Source organism: Oncorhynchus clarkii, chromosome 2 (assembly GCF_045791955.1).
Source record: "Oncorhynchus clarkii lewisi isolate Uvic-CL-2024 chromosome 2, UVic_Ocla_1.0, whole genome shotgun sequence".
NCBI lineage: Eukaryota > Metazoa > Chordata > Actinopteri > Salmoniformes > Salmonidae > Oncorhynchus > Oncorhynchus clarkii.
Genome location: NC_092148.1, coordinates 12566244 through 12586037, shown reverse-complemented (window position 1 = coordinate 12586037; position 19794 = coordinate 12566244). Strand labels below are relative to the sequence as shown.

General features: G+C 44.2%; 1 protein-coding gene and 1 pseudogene across 1 annotated transcript; both read right to left on the bottom strand.

Annotated features, from left to right (window-relative positions):
* Window positions 1-648: 648 nt before the first annotated feature.
* LOC139419141 (L-rhamnose-binding lectin CSL2-like) lies at window positions 649-7836 on the bottom strand (annotated as a pseudogene).
* Window positions 7837-10535: 2699 nt separating this feature from the next.
* On the bottom strand, window positions 10536-18211 carry LOC139421646 (L-rhamnose-binding lectin CSL2-like). The gene is made up of 10 exons (XM_071172731.1): window positions 17995-18211; window positions 15926-16028; window positions 15565-15600; window positions 13688-13741; window positions 13472-13607; window positions 13141-13250; window positions 12962-13006; window positions 11324-11462; window positions 11003-11110; window positions 10536-10929 (listed from the first exon to the last, which is right to left on the bottom strand). Exons 2-9 carry the CDS (start codon window positions 15954-15956, stop codon window positions 11005-11007), a joined length of 657 nt encoding a protein of 218 aa, XP_071028832.1. The 5' UTR covers window positions 15957-16028; window positions 17995-18211; the 3' UTR covers window positions 10536-10929; window positions 11003-11004.
* Window positions 18212-19794: the final 1583 nt, after the last annotated feature.

Below are 19794 nucleotides of genomic sequence, written 5' to 3'. Positions count from 1 at the left end.
CTTAGAGATTGCAGGCCTGCCTAAGACTAAAGGAAAGTAACTAGCGAGGTACTACTCTGTTTCAGCTGTGATCGGCAGCCTAGCTGTATGGATAAGAATGTGCGTTTTGTATGCTTTAGTGTCCATGTATCCAAGACCTTTGAATCCTTCTTGATGTAATGCAATTTGTTTTTTTTTAAATGTACTGTTTGTGTGATAGCATGAACATGACTGTTTTGTTCAATATTACTATTTAATTCAGATCAACCACCTCAATTCAAAAAATCAACATTATTTTGAAGAAATGCTTTAGTACAAACCTATTATATCAGTGTTATTAGAATAGTTTATTTTGGGTTTCATGTTTTATTTCTCCATGTGTCCTTGCTTTTAGAAAACTTTCCTACACAGTGTTGATCGTAAATGCCTATGCCAAAATACAGAGTCAATGTGATTGACAAACCTTGACAAGAAAATTGTAGATTTTACTCAATTTTGAGATTCATGAGGAAGAGGAGAGAGGACAGGAAAGATATCCACCCGATGAAGATATCCCAGAAGTATCTGGTCTTCATGTTCATCAGAGAAGATCTCCTGCAAGACAAAAACAGTCAGCCTCGGCATTCTACTTCCCAGTCATGTGAGTGCGTTAGTGTGTCTGCCTCACGTTTAGCCACAGGTGTAAGCCACTACCAGGTACTTGTAGGTTCCTACACAGGGATCTCCATACAGAGAGTTGGACACCGGGATGTCATAACTGTGTGTCAACAACAGGTACAGGTTAACACAACCTGTACTGTAGAAACATGAGTAACGTGTTTAAAATGTAACGTGTTTAAAATGGTACACTGCAGGTTTCAGTAACTCTGCCACCTTAATGTCAGTTGTGGATTGGCAGAGGCACTTGGTGTTGGTTAGCGGGCCGTTTAAAGGAACACACTAGCTGGTCACGGCGACCATAGTTGGCACTGTGGATCTGGATCGTACCTTCATCTGAGGGAGGAAGAGAGGTAAGGCCAGATGTCTGGTGTGTGCTTGTGATGGTAATATAAACCATATAATATATATCATATGACATAGAATACTGTACAGCCGAGTTGACGAGCTTTACCACATTCTAATAGATCCTTACCACATTCTAACAGAGCGTCAGAGCCTTCCCACATTCTAGTAGAGCGTCAGAGCCTTACCACATTCTAGTAGAGCGTCAGAGCCTTACCCCATTCTAGTAGAGCGTCAGAGCCTTTCCCCATTCTAGTAGAGCGTCAGAGCCTTACCACATTCTAGTAGAGCGTCAGAGCCTTACCCCATTCTAGTAGAGCGTCAGAGCCTTTCCCCATTCTATTAGACCATCTGAGCCTTACCCCATTCTAGTAGAGGGTCAGAGCCTTACCCCATTCTAGTAGAGCGTCAGAGCCTTACCACATTCTAGTAGAGCGTCAGAGCCTTACCCCCTTCTAGTAGAGCGTCAGAGCCTTACCCCATTCTAGTAGAGCGTCAGCCTTACCACATTCTAGTAGAGCGTCAGAGCCTTACCCCATTCTAGTAGAGGGTCAGAGCCTTATCCCATTCTAGTAGAACATCAGTGCCTCCCGACATTCTAGTAGGGCACCAGAGCCTTACCACATTCTAGTAGAGCACCAGAGCCTTCACACGTGATGCTGCGTGCTGCCAAGACAAAGAAACAGGAATTACACATCACACTGGCCACTGCTGGGCAGACATAAATAAAATACATACATTTTCATAGCAGACATTAGCCTGGTGTAGTATTTTGTATTAATATACATAGAAACAGACTGACTTGCTGGGCTGCAGGTGTAGGTGGTTTCCAGGTATTTGTAGATTCCAACACAGGGGTCAGAAGTACGGAAGACTTCAGTGTTCACTTCACACACCTGTTTCAGGAGGTAAGATGAGCTATGGCTGGGATTTAATCAAACGCGGTGTCAACAAGCATGCAGCGCTTGACATTTAAAGCAGACTTCTGCAGTCTTTACTGGGAACGTCAGGACAATTGGCTTTAACAAAAAAAGGCACATTGATTACACTGCAGCCTGTCTTTATCAAATAAACACTGTGTGACTGAGTGTACCTCTGAGAGGACCTCCAGGGTGCCTGTCTTTATCAAATAAACACTGACTGAGTACCTCTGTGAGAGGACCTCCAGGGTGCCCGTCTGTGAACACTGTGTGTTGGTCAGCTGGTTGGCAGGTCGTCCTTCTCTGCAGGTGGTTCCGTCAGTCCGTCCGTACAGAGCTCTCTCAATGAAGATCACTCCATAATCTAGCAGGGCAAGAAAAACAATGTAAAGAAACAGACAGCACTATGGAGAGACCATCAGGATGGAATGTGTGTGTTCTTACCACAGATCAGGAACTGGATGTTTTCTCCATTGTCACAGGCGACCACTCTCGTCGCTGAGTGAGAAACAATTACCATCACATTAACTGAACAAAACATATAAAACGCAACAAATAATGTGTTGGTCCCATGTTTCATGAGCAAAAATAAAATCCCAGTAATTTTCCATATGCACAGAAAGTTCAACTGTTGTGCACAAATTTGTTTACATCCCGTTTAGTGAGCATTTCTCTTTTGCCAAGATAATCCATCTATCCACCTGATAAGTGTGGCAAATCAAGAAGTTGATTAAACAGCATGATCATTACACAGGTGCACCTTGTGCTGTGGACAATAAAAGACCACTCTAAAATGTGCAGTCACAACACAATGCCACAGATGTCTCAATTTGAGGATGTGTGCAATTGGCATGCTGGCTGCAGTAGTGTCCACCAGAGCTGTTGCCAGAGTATATAATTTTAATTTCTCTACCACAAGCCACCTCCATTTTAGAGAATTTGGCAATACATCTACCCGGCCTCACAACTGCAGACCACGTGTAATCACGCCAACACAGTACCTCCACATCCGGCTTCTTCACCTGTGGGATTGTCAGAGAGGGGAGGGGGGTGCTGAGGAGTATCTCTGCCTGTAATAAAACCCTTGAGAGGAAAATCTAATTATAATTGGCTGGGCCTGGCGCCAATGAGTGGGGGCCCACGGTGGGTCATGAAACTGCCCTTGCCCAGTCGTGAAATCCACTGGATAGGACCTAATGAATTTATTTCAATTGACCGATTTCTTTATATGAACTGTAGCTCAGTAAAATCTTTGAAATTGTTGCATGGATATTTTTATTCAGTGTAGATGCACACAAACATACACAATCACGTACCTGCAGCTAGTAGTGTACTTCTGTTCACCTGACTTAGAATTCCTCACAATCAAATGTCGACCGCATTATCTACCAAGGGAATCCTCTTCGATTATAATCACAGCCGTCCGTATATATTCCCCCCAAGCAGACACATCGATGGCCCTGAACAAACTTTATTTGACTTTGTAAACTGGAAACCACATATCCTGAGGCTGCAGTCATTGTAGCAGGGGCTTTTAACAAGGCTAATCTGAAAACAAGACTACCTAAATTCTATTAGCATATCGATTGCGCAACCAGGGCTGGTAAAAAGATGGATCATTGTTATTCTAACTTCCACAATGCATATAAGGCCCTCCCCCGCCCTCCTTTCGGAAAAGCTAACCACGACTCCATTTTGTTGCTTCCAGCCTACAGACAGAAACTAAAACAAGAAGCTCCCGCGCTCAGGTCTGTTCAGCGCTGGTCCGACCAATCTGATTCCACGCTTCAAGCGAGTTCATTAGAAATCGCATCAGCGATGTCATACCCACCGCAACTATTAAAACATTCCCAAACCAGAAACCGTGGATTGATGGCAGCATTCGCGCAAAACTGAAAGCGCGAACCACTGCTTTTAACCAGGGCAAGGTGACCAGAAACATGACCGAATACAAACAGTGTAGCTATTACCTCCGCAAAGCAATCAAACAAGCAAAGCGTCAGCATAGAGACAAAGTAGAGTTGCAATTCAACGGCTCAGACACGAGGTATGTGGCAGGGTCTACAGTCAATCAAGGATTACAAAAAGAAAACCAGCCCCGTCGCGGACCAGGAGGTCTTGCTCCCAGACAGACTAATTAACTTCTTTGCTCGCTTTGAGGACAATACAGTGCCACTGACACGGCCCGCTACCATGAGTAAAACATTTAAACGTGTTAACCCTCGCAAGGATGCAGGCCCAGAAGGCATCCCCAGCCGCGTCATCAGAGCATGCGCAGACCAGCTGGCTGGTGTGTTTGCGGACATATTCAATCAATCCTTATCCCAGTCTGCTGTTCCCACATGCTTCAAGACGGCCACCATTGTTCCTGTTTCCAAGAAAGCTAAGGTAACTGAGCTAAACGACTACCGCCCTGTAGCACTCACTTCCGTCATCATGAAGTGCTTTGAGAGACTAGTCAAGGACCATATCACCTCCACCCTACCTGACACCCTAGACCCACTCCAATTTGCTTACCGCCCCAATAGGTCCACAGACGACGCAATCGCAACCACACTGCACACTGCCCTAACCCATCTGGGCAAGAGGAATACCTATGTGAGAATGCTGTTCATCGACTACAGCTCAGCATTTAACACCATAGTCCCCTCCAAACTCGTCATCAAGCTCGAGACCCTGGGTCTCGACCCCGCCCTGTGCAACTGGGTACTGGACTTCCTGACGGGCCGCCCCCAGGTGGTGAGGGTAGGTAACAACATCTCCACCCCGCTGATCCTCAACACTGGGGCCCCAAAAGGGTGCATTCTGAGCCCTCTCCTGTACTCCCTGTTCACCCACGACTGCGTCACCCACGACTGCTCAATCATCAAGTTTGCGGAGGACACTACAGTGGTAGGCTTGAATATCAACAAGGACGAGACTGCCTACAGGGAGGAGGTGAGGGCCCTCAGAGTGTGGTGTCAGGAAAGTAACCTCACACTCAACATCAACAAAACAAAGGAGATGATTGTGGACTTCAGGAAACAGCAGAGGGAGCACGCACCTATCCACATCGACGGGACAGTAGTGAAGAGGGTAGTAAGTTTTCAGTTCCTCGGCAGACACATCACGGACAAACTGAATTGGTCCACCCACACAGACAGCGTTGTGAAGAAGGCGCAGCAGCGCCTCTTCAACCTCAGGAGGCTAAAGAAATTTGGCTTGTCACCAAAAGCACTCACAAACTTCTACAGATGCACAATCGAGAGCATCCTGTCGGGCTGTATCACCGCCTGGTACGGCAACTGCTCCGCCCACAACCGTAAGGCTCTCCAGAGGCTAGTGAGGTCTGCACAACGCATCACCGGGGGCAAACTACCTGCCCTCCAGGACAGCTACACCACCCGATGTCACAGGAAGGCCATAAAGATCATCAAGGACAACAATGAAACAAAATAGAACTGTTTGGCCATAATGACCATCGTTATGTTTGATGGAAAAAGGGGAGGCTTGCAAGCCAAAGAACACATCCCAAGCGTGAAGCACGGGGGTGGCAGCATCATGTTGTGGGGGTGCTTTGCCGCAGGAGGGACTGGTGCACTTCACAAAATACATGGGATCATGAAGAAGGAAAATTATGTGGATATATTGAAGCAACATTTCAAGACATCAGTCAGGAAAAAAAAAACTTGGTCACAAATGGGTCTTCCAAATGAACAATGACCCCAAGCATACTTCCAAAGTTGTGGCAAAATGGCTTAAGGACAACAAAGTCAAAGTATTGGAGTGGCCATCGCAAAGTCCTGACCTCAATCCTATAGAAAATGTGTGGGCAGAACTGAAAAAGCTTGTGCGAGCGAGCAAGGAGGCATACCCATCTGACTCAGTTACACTAGCTCTGTCAGGAGGAATGGGCCAAAATTCACCTAACTTATTGTGGGAAACTTGTGGAAGGCAACCTGAAACGTTTGACCCAATTTAAAACCTGTTATGGCAAGGAGGGAACTCCACCCCCCCATTCAGCTGAAAAGGTGGCGCAGGGAATTCAAAAATATTCTTTAGAAATATTTAACTTTCACACATTAACAAGTCCAATACCTCAAATGAAAGATAAACATCTTGTTCATCTACCCATCATGTCCGATTTTTAAAATGTTTTACAGTGAAAACACAACATATATTTATGTTAGACCACCACCAAATCAAAGGGAAAACGCAGCCATTTTTTCCAGCCAAAGATAGTCACAAAAGCAGGATTAGAGATAAAATGAATCACTAACCTTTTGAAAATCTTCATCAGATGACACTCATATGACATGTTACACAATACATTTGTGTTTTGTTCGATAATATGCATATTTATATCCACAAATCTCGGTTTACATTGACGCCATGTTCAGAACTGTCTCCAAAATATCCGGAGGAATTATAGAAAGCTACGCCAGATAACAGAAATACTCATCATAAACTTTGAATAAAGATACATGTTCTACATATAATTAAAGATACACTGGTCCGCTGTGTCAGATTTTTTTTAAACGTTACGGAAAAAGCCTAACATTGCAATAATCTGAGACAGCGCTCATAAGTAAAAGTATTTCTCCGCCATGTTGGAGTCAACAGAAATACGAAATTACAACATAAATATTCCCTTACCTTTGATGATCTTTCATCAGAATGTAGTGCAAGGAGTCCTAGTTCCACAATAAATTGTTGTTTTGTTCCATAATGTCCAATACTAGTGTCCAATTAGCTGCATTTGCTATCACTTTCAGCTCACGTGCCCAAAAACTGACTGCTGGTCCAGGACAACTCGCACGAAAACTTCAAAAAGATATATTCCAGGTCGAATAAACTGGTCAAACTAAGTAGAGAATCAATCTTCAGGATGTTATTTTCATATATATCCAATAACGTTCCAACCGGATCATTCGTTTTCAGCTGCAGCCAAATGGAACGACGTTGGCACCCACAGAGAAATGCACCACAGGAAAATGGCATTCTGTCGGGACACTGACTATTTCCCCTCCCATTCGGTCAAAGTTCACAGCAAATGCTCCATTCCATATGTAAACAAAGTGACTTAAGAGGCCAGTGATGATTTCAAGTCAATGTATATAGGGCAGCAGCCTCTAATGTGCTGGTGATGGTTATTTAACAGTCTGATGACCTTGTGATAGAAGCTGTTTTTCAGTCTCTCGGTCCCAGCTTTCGGGCACCTGTACTGACCTCGCCTTCTGGATGATAGCGGGATGAACAGGCAGTGGCTCTGGTGGTTGTTGTCCTTGATGATCAATTTTAGCCTTCCTGTGACATCAGGTGCTGTAGGTGTCCTGGCGGGCAGGTAGTTTGCCCCAGGTGTTGGGTTGGGCAGACTGCACCACCCTCTGGAGAGTGCTGCGGTTGCGGGTGGTGCAGTTGCCGTACCTGGCAGTGATACAGCCCGACAGGATCCTCTCAATTGTGCATCTGTAAAAGTTTGTGAGGGCCTTCAGCCTTCTGAGGTTGAAGAGGTGCTATTGCACCTTCTTCATCACACTGTTTGTGTGGGTGAACCATTTCAGTTTGTCAGGGATGTGTACGCCGAGGAACTTGACGCATTTCACCTTCTCCACTGCAGTCCCGTCGATGTGGATCGGGGAGGGCTCCTTCTGCTGTTTCCTGAAGTCCACGATCAGCTCCTTTATTTTGTTGATGTTGGGTGAGAGGTTATTTTCCTGGCACCACACTCCCAGGGCACTCATCTCCTCCCTGTAGGCTGTCTCAGCATTGTTGGCTAGGGATGCCGTCTTACATCAGCCACAGAGAAGGAGAGCCCACAGTCCTTGATAGCAGGCTGCATCGGTGGCACTGTGTTATCCTCAAAGCGGGCGAAGAAGGTGTTTAGCTTGTCCGGAAGCAAGACGTGGCTGGTTTTCCCTTTGTAGTCCATGACCGTCTGTAGGTCCTGCCACATACTGTACGTCTTGTGTCTGAGCCGTTGAATTGCGACTCCACTTTGTCTCTATACTGACGTTTTGCATGTTTGATTGCCTTACGGATGGAATAACCAAACTGTTTTGTATTCGACCATATTCCCAGTCACCTTACCATGGTTAAATGCGATGGTTTGCACTTTCAGTTTTGCGCGAATGCTACCATCTATCCATGGTTTCTGGTTAGGGTAGGTTTTAATAGTCACAGTGGGTACATCATCTTCTATACACTTCCTGATAACACTGACTGACTGAGTTTTTCGTCTATGTTGTTCTCGGAGGCTACCCAAAACATATCCCAGTCTGCTTGATCACAGCAATCTTGAAGTGTGGATTCCGATTGGTCAGACCAGCAATGAATAGTCCCTAGCATGTGTACTTCCTGTTTGAGTTTCTGCCTATAGGAAGGGAGGAGCAAAATGGAGTCGTGATCAGATTTCCCGAAGGGAGGGCGGGGGAGGGTCGTGTTGGCATCCCGGAAGTTGGAGTAGCAGTGAAAGTGTTTTAGCAGCATGAGTACTGCAGTCAATATGTTGATGGAACTTCAGTAGCATTTTCCTCAAATTTGCTTTGTTAACATCCCCAGTTTCGATAAATGTGGTCTCAGGATATGTGGTTTCCAGTTTGCATAAAGTCCAGTGAAGTTCTTTGAGGGCCGTCGTGGTATCGGCTTGAGGGGGAATTTACACTGCTGTGACTACAACCAAAGAGAATTCTCTTGGGAGATAATACGGTCGGCACTTGATTGAGAGTTATTCTTGGTCGGGTAAACAAAAGGACTTGAGTTCACAATCACACCATGAGTAGTTAATTATGAAACATACACCCCCGCCCTTCTTCCCAGAGCGATATTTATTCCTGTCTGCGAGATGAACTGAGAACCCGACTGACTGTACGGACTCAGACAGTATAACCCGAGAGAGCCATGTTTCCGTGAAACAGAGTATGTTACAATCCCTGATATCTCTCTGGAAGGAGAGCCATGTTTCCGTGAAACAGAGTATGTTACAATCCCTGATATCTCTCTGGAAGGAAATCCTCGCCCAGAGCTCATCAAATTTATTATCCAGAAACTGAACATTAGCGAGTAATATACTCGGAAGCAGTGGGTCGTGTGCTTGCCTCCTGAGTCAGACTAGACGTCCACTCCGAGTACCTCTCCTCCGCCGGCGGTGTTTTGAGTCAGCCTCTGGAATCACTTCAAACGCCCTGGGAGGTACAAACAAAGGATCCGATTCGGGAAAGTCATATTCCTGGTCGTAATGCTGGTGAGTTACCATTGCACTGATATCCAAAAGTTCTTCCCAGCTGTATATAACACACATTTTCTGGGCTAATAATCTAAGAAATACTGCAAAGTTTCCTAAGAGCAAGAAGCACGGCAGCGGCATTTTATCAGTGCATCTAATGTTCTTGGTATTTCCTTTTGTGAGTTGGGGATGCATGAAGTGATGTTTGCCTTTTTACATTGAATAATTTACCGTCCAACATCCCTGTGTTCTGGCTTTGTTAGTATAGCCCAGGTTTGTGGAGGGAAACCTTTCTATTCAAGCAGACTCGTCTGTCTCATGAAGAGATGTGAATAGAAGTGACTGTTTGCGCTATCCTCCTAGTTATGTGGGAGTCAATTTGAACATTTAATTTTGGCCTGATTTTGACTACATTCTGATCTAAAGTGTGATGTTTTGTCTACTGTAAATATGAGCAGCCCACTGATTTTGCAACTGTACCTTTGCCCTTGAAGTCCTGCGTCCACGTGTATGTGTAGACTACCATCTTCTTTGGACGCCAGGTCCCGGTAAATTCTTAATGGACAACTGGAAAGAGAATGTGGTAAGTTGAAGTTGAACATTTTCTTCCTCTTCTGTTCATGCTGCTGGTTTGAACAGTGACTACAATAACTCAGGTCTGTGTACAGTTCCTTCAGAGAGCATTCATACACCTTGATTTATTCCACACTGTTACAACCTGAATTACAATCTTACCCATCTATATTTTCAATAATTGTATTGAAAAATAACAGAAATTAATTTACATAAGTATTCACAGCTGTAATTGCTGCCAACGGTGATTCTAAGAGCTTTGCCAACCTGGACCCTACAATATCTGCACACTTAAATTCTTCAAGCTCTAAGTTGAGCATAACTAGCCAGCCATTTAAGTCAACTTGGCCACTTGAACATTCAACGTTGTCTTGGTAAGCAACTCATGTATATTTGGCCTCATTTAGGTTATTGTGCTGCGGTAAGTTGAGTCTTCCAGTGTCTGTTGGAAAGCAGACAACCAGGTCTTCCTCTAGGATTGTGCATGTGCTTCGCACTATGCCTTTTATTTTCCTCTTCAAAAACGCGAGTCCTTGCCAATGACAAGCAAACACATGCTTCAGCCACCACCAAGCTTGATAATATGAAGACTGGTACGCAGTCATTTTGTGTTTGCCCCAAACAAAACACTTTGTGTTCGGGATATTAAGTGAACTTCTTTGCTGCTTGTTATGTGGTATTGCTGATATGGGCAGCGTAGCTGTACGCAGAATACTGCTTTTTATAGCCTTAATGGTCCATGTATCCAAGACCTTCAAATTCTTCTTGGTGTGACATAATTTGTGGATTAAAATAATGACTAAATTATGTGAGTGGACATGTTTCATAATATTGAACAAAGGACACCAAGTCTGGTCTATGCTGCTTAGTTTAATTCAGATCAAACAGCTCAGTTCAGAAGATCAACATTGTTTTGAAGAAATACTTTAGTACACAAAGTGCACTAAGTATTATGGTAACAATGTTATTTGAAATAAAGTTCATTTTTTGGGGTTAATGTTTTATTTCTCCATTCATCCTCTTGACCATGCCTTGCTGCAGCACCAGGGATAAGGATCCAGAGGGGCCTCATTTCAAAACATGTTACCACACACAAATTATGCCTATGACCAAATACACAATGTGATTTACAGATTTTACACTCAATTGAGATTTCAGAAGGAGGCGAGAGGACCGGAAAGAAAGACATCCACCCAATGAAGAGGAAGATATCCAAGTAGTCTCTCTGGTCTTTGTTCCTCAGAAGATTGCCTGCAAAACAAAAATGGTCAACCCCAGCATTCTACTCCCCAGTTGTGTGAGTGCATTAGTGTGTGTGCCTCACGTTTAGCCACAGGTGTACGCCACATCCAGGTACTTGTAGGTTCCTACACAGGGATCTCCATACAGAGAGTTGGACACCGGGACGTCACACTGGCTCTTCCCATTACACCTGTGTCAACGACAGGAACAGGTTAACACTACAGTCATGTTTCTACAGTCCAGGTTAACACTAGTCATGTTTCTACAGTCCAGGTTAACACTAGTCATGTTTCTACAGTCCAGGTTAACACTACAGTCATGTTTCTACAGTCCAGGTTAACACTACAGTCATGCATTTCTACAGGTAGAAGTTAACACTACAGTACACTGCAGGTTTCAGTACCTCTTTGCCACCTTACTGGCAGTGGTGGATTGGCTGAGGCAGTTGGTGTTGGCTAGTTGGTTAGCGGGCCGATTAAAGGAACACACTAGCTGGTCACGGCGGCCATAGTTGGCACTGTGGATCTGGATCGTACCTTCATCTGAGGGAAAGGAGGAAGGAGAAAGGGGGATGAGGTAAGGCTCGATGTCTTTGGTGTACAAGTGATGGTAATAAACAGTGTATAATACTGCTCTACTATATCATCATATGAGATGTGACTACACTGTACAGCAGTGTTGACCAGCTTACAACATTCTAATAGAGCAGCATACTACCCTGCATCCCACTGCTGGCTTGCTTCTGAAACTAAGCAGGGTTGGTCCTGTTGAGTCCCTGGATGTGTGACCAGATGCTGCTGGAGGTGGTGTTGAAGTGCCAGTAGGAGGCACCCTTTGCTCTGGTCTAAAAAAAGATCCCATAGCCCTGTGTAGGGTGCAGTCTTTCTGATGGGACGTTAAACGGGTGTTCTGACTCTGGTCACTAAAGAGCCCATGGCACATATCGTAAGAGTAGGGGTGTTAACCCCGGTGTCCTGGCTAAATTCCCAAATCTGGCTCTCATACCATCATGGTCACCTAATCATCCCCAGCTTACAATTGTCTCATTCATCCTCCTCTCCCCTGTAACTATTCCCCAGGTAATTGCTGTAATTGAGAATGTATTCAGTCAACTTACTTGGTAAAATAATGTCTAAAAATTAAAAAATAGAGCCCCACATTCTCGTAGGGCATCGGAGCCGCGCCCCACAGTCTCGTAGGGCATCGGAGCCGCGCCCCACATTCTCGTAGAGCATCGGAGCCTCGCCCCACATTCTCGTAGGGCATCGGAGCCTCGCCCCACATTCTCGTAGGGCATCGGAGCCTCGCCCCACATTCTCGTAGGGCATCGGAGCCTCGCCCCACATTCTCGTAGGGCATCGGAGCCTCGCCCCACATTCTCGTAGGGCATCGGAGCCTCGCCCCACATTCTCGTAGGGCATCGGAGCCTCACCACATTCTAGGAGGGCATCAGAGCCTCACCACATTCTAGGAGGGCATCAGAGCCTCACCACATTCTAAGAGGGCATCAGAGCCTCACCACATTCTAAGAGGGCATCAGAGCCTCACCACATTCTAAGAGGGCATCAGAGCCTCACCACATTCTAAGAGGGCATCAGAGCCTCACCACATTCTAATAGAGCATCAGAGCCTTACCACATTCTAATAGAGCATCAGAGCCTTACCACATTCTAATAGAGCATCAGAGCCTTACCACATTCTAATAGAGCATCAGAGCCTTACCACATTCTAGTTGAACATCAGAGCCTTACCACATTCTAGTTGAACATCAGAGCCTTACCACATTCTAGTTGAACATCAGAGCCTTACCACATTCTAGTTGAACATCAGAGCCTTACCACATTCTAGTTGAACATCAGAGCCTTACCACATTCTAATAGAGCATCAGAGCCTTACCACATTCTAATAGAGCATCAGAGCCTTACCACATTCTAATAGAGCATCAGAGCCTTACCACATTCTAATAGAGCATCAGAGCCTTACCACATTCTAGTTGAACATCAGAGCCTTACCACATTCTAGTTGAACATCAGAGCCTTACCACATTCTAGTTGAACATCAGAGCCTTCACACGTTATGCTGCGTGCTGCCAAGACAAACAAACAGGAATTACACACCACTGGCCACTGCTGGGCAGACATAAATAAAATGCATACATTTTCATAGCTGACATTAGCCTAGTGTAGTATTTTGTATTAATATACATAGAAACAGACTGACTTGCTGGGCTGCAGGTGTAGGTGGTATCCAGGTATTTGTAGATTCCAACACAGGGGTCAGAAGTACGGAAGACTTCAGTGTTCACTTCACACACCTGTTTCCCATTGCACCTGGGGGATATCAGGAGGTAAGATGAGTTATGGCTGGGATTTAATCAAACGCGGTGTCAACAAGCATGCAGCGCTTGACATTTAAAGCAAACATTTGCAGTGTTTACTGTGAACATCAGGAAAATTGGCTTTAAAAAGGCACATTGATACTGCAATGTGCTTTTCAACAACGTGCCTCTGAATCCCAGCCGGTCTTTATCAAATAAACACTGACTGAGTACCTCTGTGAGAGGACCTCCAGGGTGCCCGTCTGTGAACACTGTGTGTTGGTCAGCTGGTTGGCAGGTCGTCCTTCTCTGCAGGTGGTTCCGTCAGTCCTTCCATACAGAGCTCTCTCAATGAAGATCACTCCAGAATCTAGCAGGGCAAGAAAAACAATGTAAAGAAACAGACAGCACTATGGAGAGACCATCAGGATAGAATGTGTGTGTTCTTACCACAGATCAGGAACTGGACGTTTTCTCCATTGTCACAGGTGACCACTCTCGTCGCTGAGTGAGAAACAATCACATATACACTGAACAAAAAATAAAACGCAACAAATGTGTTGGTCCCATGTTTCATGAGCAGAAATAAATCCCAGACGTGTTCCATATGCAAAACAACTTATTTCTCTTAAATGTTTTACAAATTTGTTTGCATCCCTTTTGGTAAGCATTTCTCCTTTGCCAAGATAATCCAGCCACTTGACAGATGCGTCAAATCAAGAAGCTGATTAAACAGCATGCTCATTACACAGGTACACATTATACTGGGAACAATAAAATGTGCAGTTTTGTCACAAGACAATACCACAGATGTCTCAAGTTGAGGGAGCGTGCAATTGGCATGAATGTCTACCATAGCTGTCGCCACAGAATTTCATGTTCATTTTTCTACCATAAGCAGCCGCCAATGCTGTTTTAGAGAATTTGGCAATATGTTCAACCGGCCTCAAACGCAAACCACGTGTACCACCAATTCGGGACCACCACACCCAGCTTCTTCACCTGCGAGATTGTCGGATATGCCCTCCGACGAAACATCACAGTTTTGTCCATACAAAACTAAGATCAAATCGTACTACACCGGCTCCGACGCCCGTCGGATATAGCAGGGCTTACAAACGATTACAGACTACAAAGGGAAGCACAGCCAAGAACTGCCCAGTGACAAGCCTACCAGTTGAGCTAAATTACTTCTATGCTCGCGTCGAGGAACGTAACACTGAAACATGCATGAGAGCATCAGCTGTTCCGGATGACTGTGATCACACTCTCCGCAGCCGATGCAAGTAAGACCTCAACTCACAAGGCCGCAGGGCCAGACGGATTACCAGGACGAGTACTCCGAGCATGCGCTGACCAACTGGCAAATGTCTTCACTCACATTTTCAACATGTCCCTGACTGAATCTGTAATACCAACATGTTTCAAGTAGACCACCATAGTGCCCAAGAACACCAAGTTAACCTGCCTAAATGACTATCGACCCATAGCACTCACATCTGTAGCCATGAAGTGCTTTGAAAGGCTGAACACCCTTATCCCAGAAACCCAAGACCCACCCCAAAAAGCATACCGCGCCAACAGGTCCATAGATGATGCAATCTCGATTGCACTCCACACTGCCCTTTTCCACCTGAACACCTATGTGAGAATGCTATTCATTGACTACAGCTAAGCATTCAACACCAGAGTGCCATCAAAGCGCATCACTAAGCTAAGGACCCTGGGACTAAACACCTCCCTCTGCAACTGGATCCTGCTCTTCCTGACAGGCCAACCCAGGTGGTAAGGGAAGCTTACAAAACATCCGCCACACTGATCGTCAACACGTGGGCCCTCAGGGGTGCGTGCTCAGTCCCCTCCTGTACTCCCTGTTTACTCATGACTGCACAGCCAGGCACGACTCCAACGCCATCATTAAGTTAGCTGATGACAACAGTGGTAGGCCTGATCACCAACAACGACGAGACAGCCTATAGGGAGGTCAGAGACCTGACCGTGTGGTGCAAGGACAACAACCTCTCCCTCAACGTGATCAAGACAAAGGAGATGATTGTGGACTACAGGAAAAGGAGGACCGAGCACGCCCCCATTCTCATCGACGGGGCTGTAGTGGAGCAGGTTGAGATCTTCAAGTTCCTTAGCATCCACATCACCAACAAAGTAACATGGTCCAAGCACACCAAGACAGTCAGACTAAAAATACTTGGCATAGGTCCTCAGATCCTCAAAAGGTTCTACAGTTGCACCATCGAGAGCACTGTGACGGGTTGCATAACTGCCTGGTAAAAATAAAATGATGCGCTCACACACAATCACCAACGTACCTGCAGCTGGTAGTGTACAGCAAACTGCAGCCAGCACTGAAACACATCACACAGCTAGTTCAGCTTTTCTAACCTTGGTCAGTCTCATCGCAATTCTTTACAGAAGAGTAGTGTACAGCATATACAGTAAGTATATAAATAATGTACAGTATATAGTATGGTACTGCGTATAGACATATGGGAAATCACCTAGTCCTCAGATAATACAGGATGCTGTATATTAGACCTGGGTCATACTGTTGATATTGGACTTCAATTACTTTCAATACAAACTGATATAGAAATTTCTGGAAAATACTGGAATGTATATTTTAAACGCCCTCAAATACATATTTTGTTACAAGTCAGTCAGTATACTCACAGGTGAACGCAGTCAGTCTGACAAGGAGCATGATGCTGGGTACAGGTGTGGTAGTAGCTGGTTCAGTTGTAGTAGTAACAAGTAAGATGTTACAGATGGTCACCTGGACAAATACACCTAACATTTATTGATACTTGCAAAGAACAGATCCTTGTTTGCAAAGCATCAACCAGGAACACAAAGCACAGCAGATTAGCAGTCAACTCGGCAAGACAGAACTAAAATCTCACGCCAGCTCAAACCACATGTACTGTGTGATGGTGCCGTCCTTCCGTTACGCAATCACCACAGCATGAAGCCCATTTTAGTTATCGTTGGGTTTTATTTTCTCTGGGTGTCAATCTACCTGTGATTATGTCACGTAATACAGTTTCAGTTTAGTTAATTCTGCACGGGAGACAATCTAATTAACAGTGCTTAATTTTAGCCGGCTGGCACCTTCCTGTTTTAGACTATCGTTGGGAACCTTTTTAGCCAGATTCAGTACCTCTCCCAGAATTTCATTTTTTATCTTCACTTTTCGCAATGTGAATATTATAATAAAAATATATCAAAGTGAATTTGAGTTGCCTCATTGGCAATTCTTCCATACAGGCCATTCCCAATATTTCAAATACAATCACAGGAAAAGACAGGTTGGCTACCAAAATATATTTGATCAGCTTCCAAATATTGTTGTACAATGTAAAAACGAGAGAGATGGTCTTTTGGCAGGAACATGTCAGACATCTCCGGTGAGAGTACTGCCCATCATTGGGTGAATCAGTGATACTGGTAACTATTTTCAGTGTCACTGACTTGCCGAATGATGCGCAGTACTCTCGCCGGGGATGTCCGACATGTTGTGCCAAAACACCATCTCTAGACTAACTTCATCCTCATATTGTAGCCTACAATATATGTGTCTCCACACACCTAGGCCAAGGCTATTGATGGATTCAAGACAAGGTGTTTTTTATTGAGCTCAGTCAGTTTGTCAGTGTCAAAGTAGCCTGTCATTGTGATCATTTGTGCACTATTAAAGATTCTGCCAAAGTCAGTCATGTAAAATTATGCAGAATTGCATTCAATGTATTTATATAAAAGGCCACATTTTTCCCAGACCCTAGGCTACAAAATAAGTTTCCCCGTGTGTGTAGTTCTACTCTATGCCACTATACACGTACACAATCTGTTCTCAGAACATTTTGTATTATTCTATAGTTAAATCCATAACACTACATTTAGTATGATAAGTCACATTTCATACGGTATGTATTAATTTGAGAACATCCATCACCCATTTTGTATGAAACATTACAAATTAAAATTCATATTATGTTACAAATTTGCAAAAGTAATCAAATGTTACAATTCTAGGTAGGAGGTAGGCAGCTAACGTCATATAGCTTGATAACGTTAGCTTAGCCTAGGGGTTACGTTTAGGAGCTAAGGGGTTAAGGGATGTGTTAGCTAACATGCTAAGTAGTTGCAAAGTAGCTAAAAAGTAGACAGTAGTTGAAAAATTGTTATTAGCTAAAGTGTCAATGTTGTTTCAAACTCGTCACCTTTGGGTTGCTAGAAATTTGCCTTATACACCCACCCTGACCAACCACCATGCTTACGTTTTTGTCTTAAGTAACCATACTGAATCATTCTAAACTGAGTGTTCCGGATGTACTTTTACTACGTATAGTCTGAGACCAGGCTGCAATGCGATGATATGCATACAATGATTTATTATAAAAGTGATATTCCTTCATGCGTTCCGGTACCTCAGAATTCCCCAGGTCACCCCCTTCTCGCGCTCACTTTTTGTTCCGGCACCTACCAATTTACCAATTAAGCACTGAATTTAGCAAAGTTTTCATGCGCAGGTCTTCCCATATTCACATAGATGACTATACCATATGTGATTGAATCGCAAGACAGCGTTATATTGGTTTTTCATTTCAATAGTACAATCGCCAGTTACCATAGATTAACATAATTTACGCCATTTGCTATGTCCTTTGTTGTTTCTTTATTGGACCAATTACACGTGTACACTTTGATTGTTTCAAGTTGTTTGTATTGTTTGCTTATCTCACCCTGAGCTGGCTTGTTTCTCCTGCGTCTCTGAAAGGAGCGTGTTCAGGTATTAATGATTATATATCCTATGGCAGACGTCCCCAATTACATTCAGCCGTGGGACGATTTTGCTTTACGGGAATTCTATTAATGCCCCTGGCCTGCGCCCCGGGTTAAACCGGTAAACGTTGATTGCCTCCGTTTTGAACCAGGCCGCCTCCCGGCATTGAGCTGGGTGCCCCAAATTTGGTCGGATGGAGAATTGTACACACCATGCTTACATCACTGGGCCCGTAATCAACCAATCAAACTTTATTGGTATGGTAATATTTACCTAATTTGTCAAATCCTAAAAGAGGGTTAGCAACCTTTTGTTGTTCAATGAAATGGGAGAATTACTGTCGGAAGATGGAGGAAACTGGGGTTTTGTTTGACACTACTAGTGAGTCGAGTGAAGCTAATAGTACAGAAAGTGAGAATGAGTAGGTTACAGTGGCGAAGAAAAAGGTAAACAAGAAAAGTAAAGCTATGTTGGAAAATAGGGAACCACTAGACTCGTTTTTGGTCCTAGTCAGGGTTTTGGATGAATGCTACTTGGGAAATCTGTTCAATGTTTCCATGAAAATCTGGAATGTGTTGGAAGAAAGTGTGGAGTCGGTGAGAGTCACAAGAAGTGGTCTTCTTTCTGTTTATGTCTGCGGAGCAGAAGAAGTGTGTGTTAAGCAGTGGCGACCCGTCATTCAGGGCAGGTGGGGCTCTGAGACCAACATTTTTAGCAACAAATGTATAAATATTTTTTTGGCAGGACTTGCCTGTTTTGCATGTTATTTTGGCATTAATACGTGTCACATGTCAGTTTGAAACAATGTAAAAATATATATATTGAGTTAATAAAGCTGCATACAAACATGGGCTGTGGTTCAAACTCAAAGTAGACAGCCCTCGGCTCTTGGGGGAATCCCCGCTGCTTTGTTTGTCTTTGGTCCAAATGATTAGCCAAGCAAGGGAAGTTTGCAACGCAAGCCCCTCAGCCCTCGTTTTTTAATGGAGTTTGCAAGTGTACAATTATGTTCACTTCGGAGCCTGAAATGTCCCATAATTCAATTTGTAAACTTAACCTAAACTTAAGCCTGAACTTAACCTCAACGTCAATATGGAGTCAACATACAAGTGTAAGTAAAAAATAATGTAATTAAGTTAGAAATTGTGCTACTAATGCACAAACACAAGTTTTTGTTTGGTTAGCTTTTGGAAATTGTAGAAATAAAACATTTTCCTCCTTCAGAAGTAGCTAAGCAGGCTAATGTTAGTTAGCAAATTAATTTGCAAGCTATCATACAGTAGGTGTATATTAATAATTATGTAGTTAATATAAGTAGACATGCAATCATATAAAGCACCCACAAGCTACAGGTGGCTGAAAACACAATCATTGCGGGATGAACTTCCGGGCAGAGGCGGTCCATTTAAAAATCATTCCCGCCTCCCTCGCCCTTTGCCCTGCAAGTGTATACTCGTCAGACGTCATGATACCTCATCAGAACTGCCCACTAAATTTGAGGGCTGGGGGATAGGGTATGTCTTGTGTTTGGAATGCAGCCATGGTCTCTTTCTGTGGTGGTGGGGCTGGATGGCAGAAGATAGGAAGGAGTATTGTGCCGTGATTGACTCAGTGTTCTGTCACTCATGGGGTCCTTACACAATAGCCAAGCTTAAGTCCTTAGAAAGGGTAGACATCCAACATTTCAGCCAATGTGCTGGTTAGTCGATACAGTATCTTTGATTGAACTGATCATGTCAACATCTTACTTTCACAATCT

What these genes read in the sequence shown, in the direction of transcription:
- LOC139421646 (XM_071172731.1), bottom strand. Translation starts at nt 15,956, where the DNA reads ATGCTCCTTGTCAGACTGACTGCGTTCACCT. An exon ending in CGTCCAGTTCCTGATCTGTG is followed by an intron (nt 13,608 to 13,687) that starts GTAAGAACACAC and finishes TTGCCCTGCTAG; the next exon opens with ATTCTGGAGTGATCTTCATT. An exon ending in TGATGTTCAACTAGAATGTG is followed by an intron (nt 11,463 to 12,961) that starts GTAAGGCTCTGA and finishes CCTTTCCCTCAG; the next exon opens with ATGAAGGTACGATCCAGATC.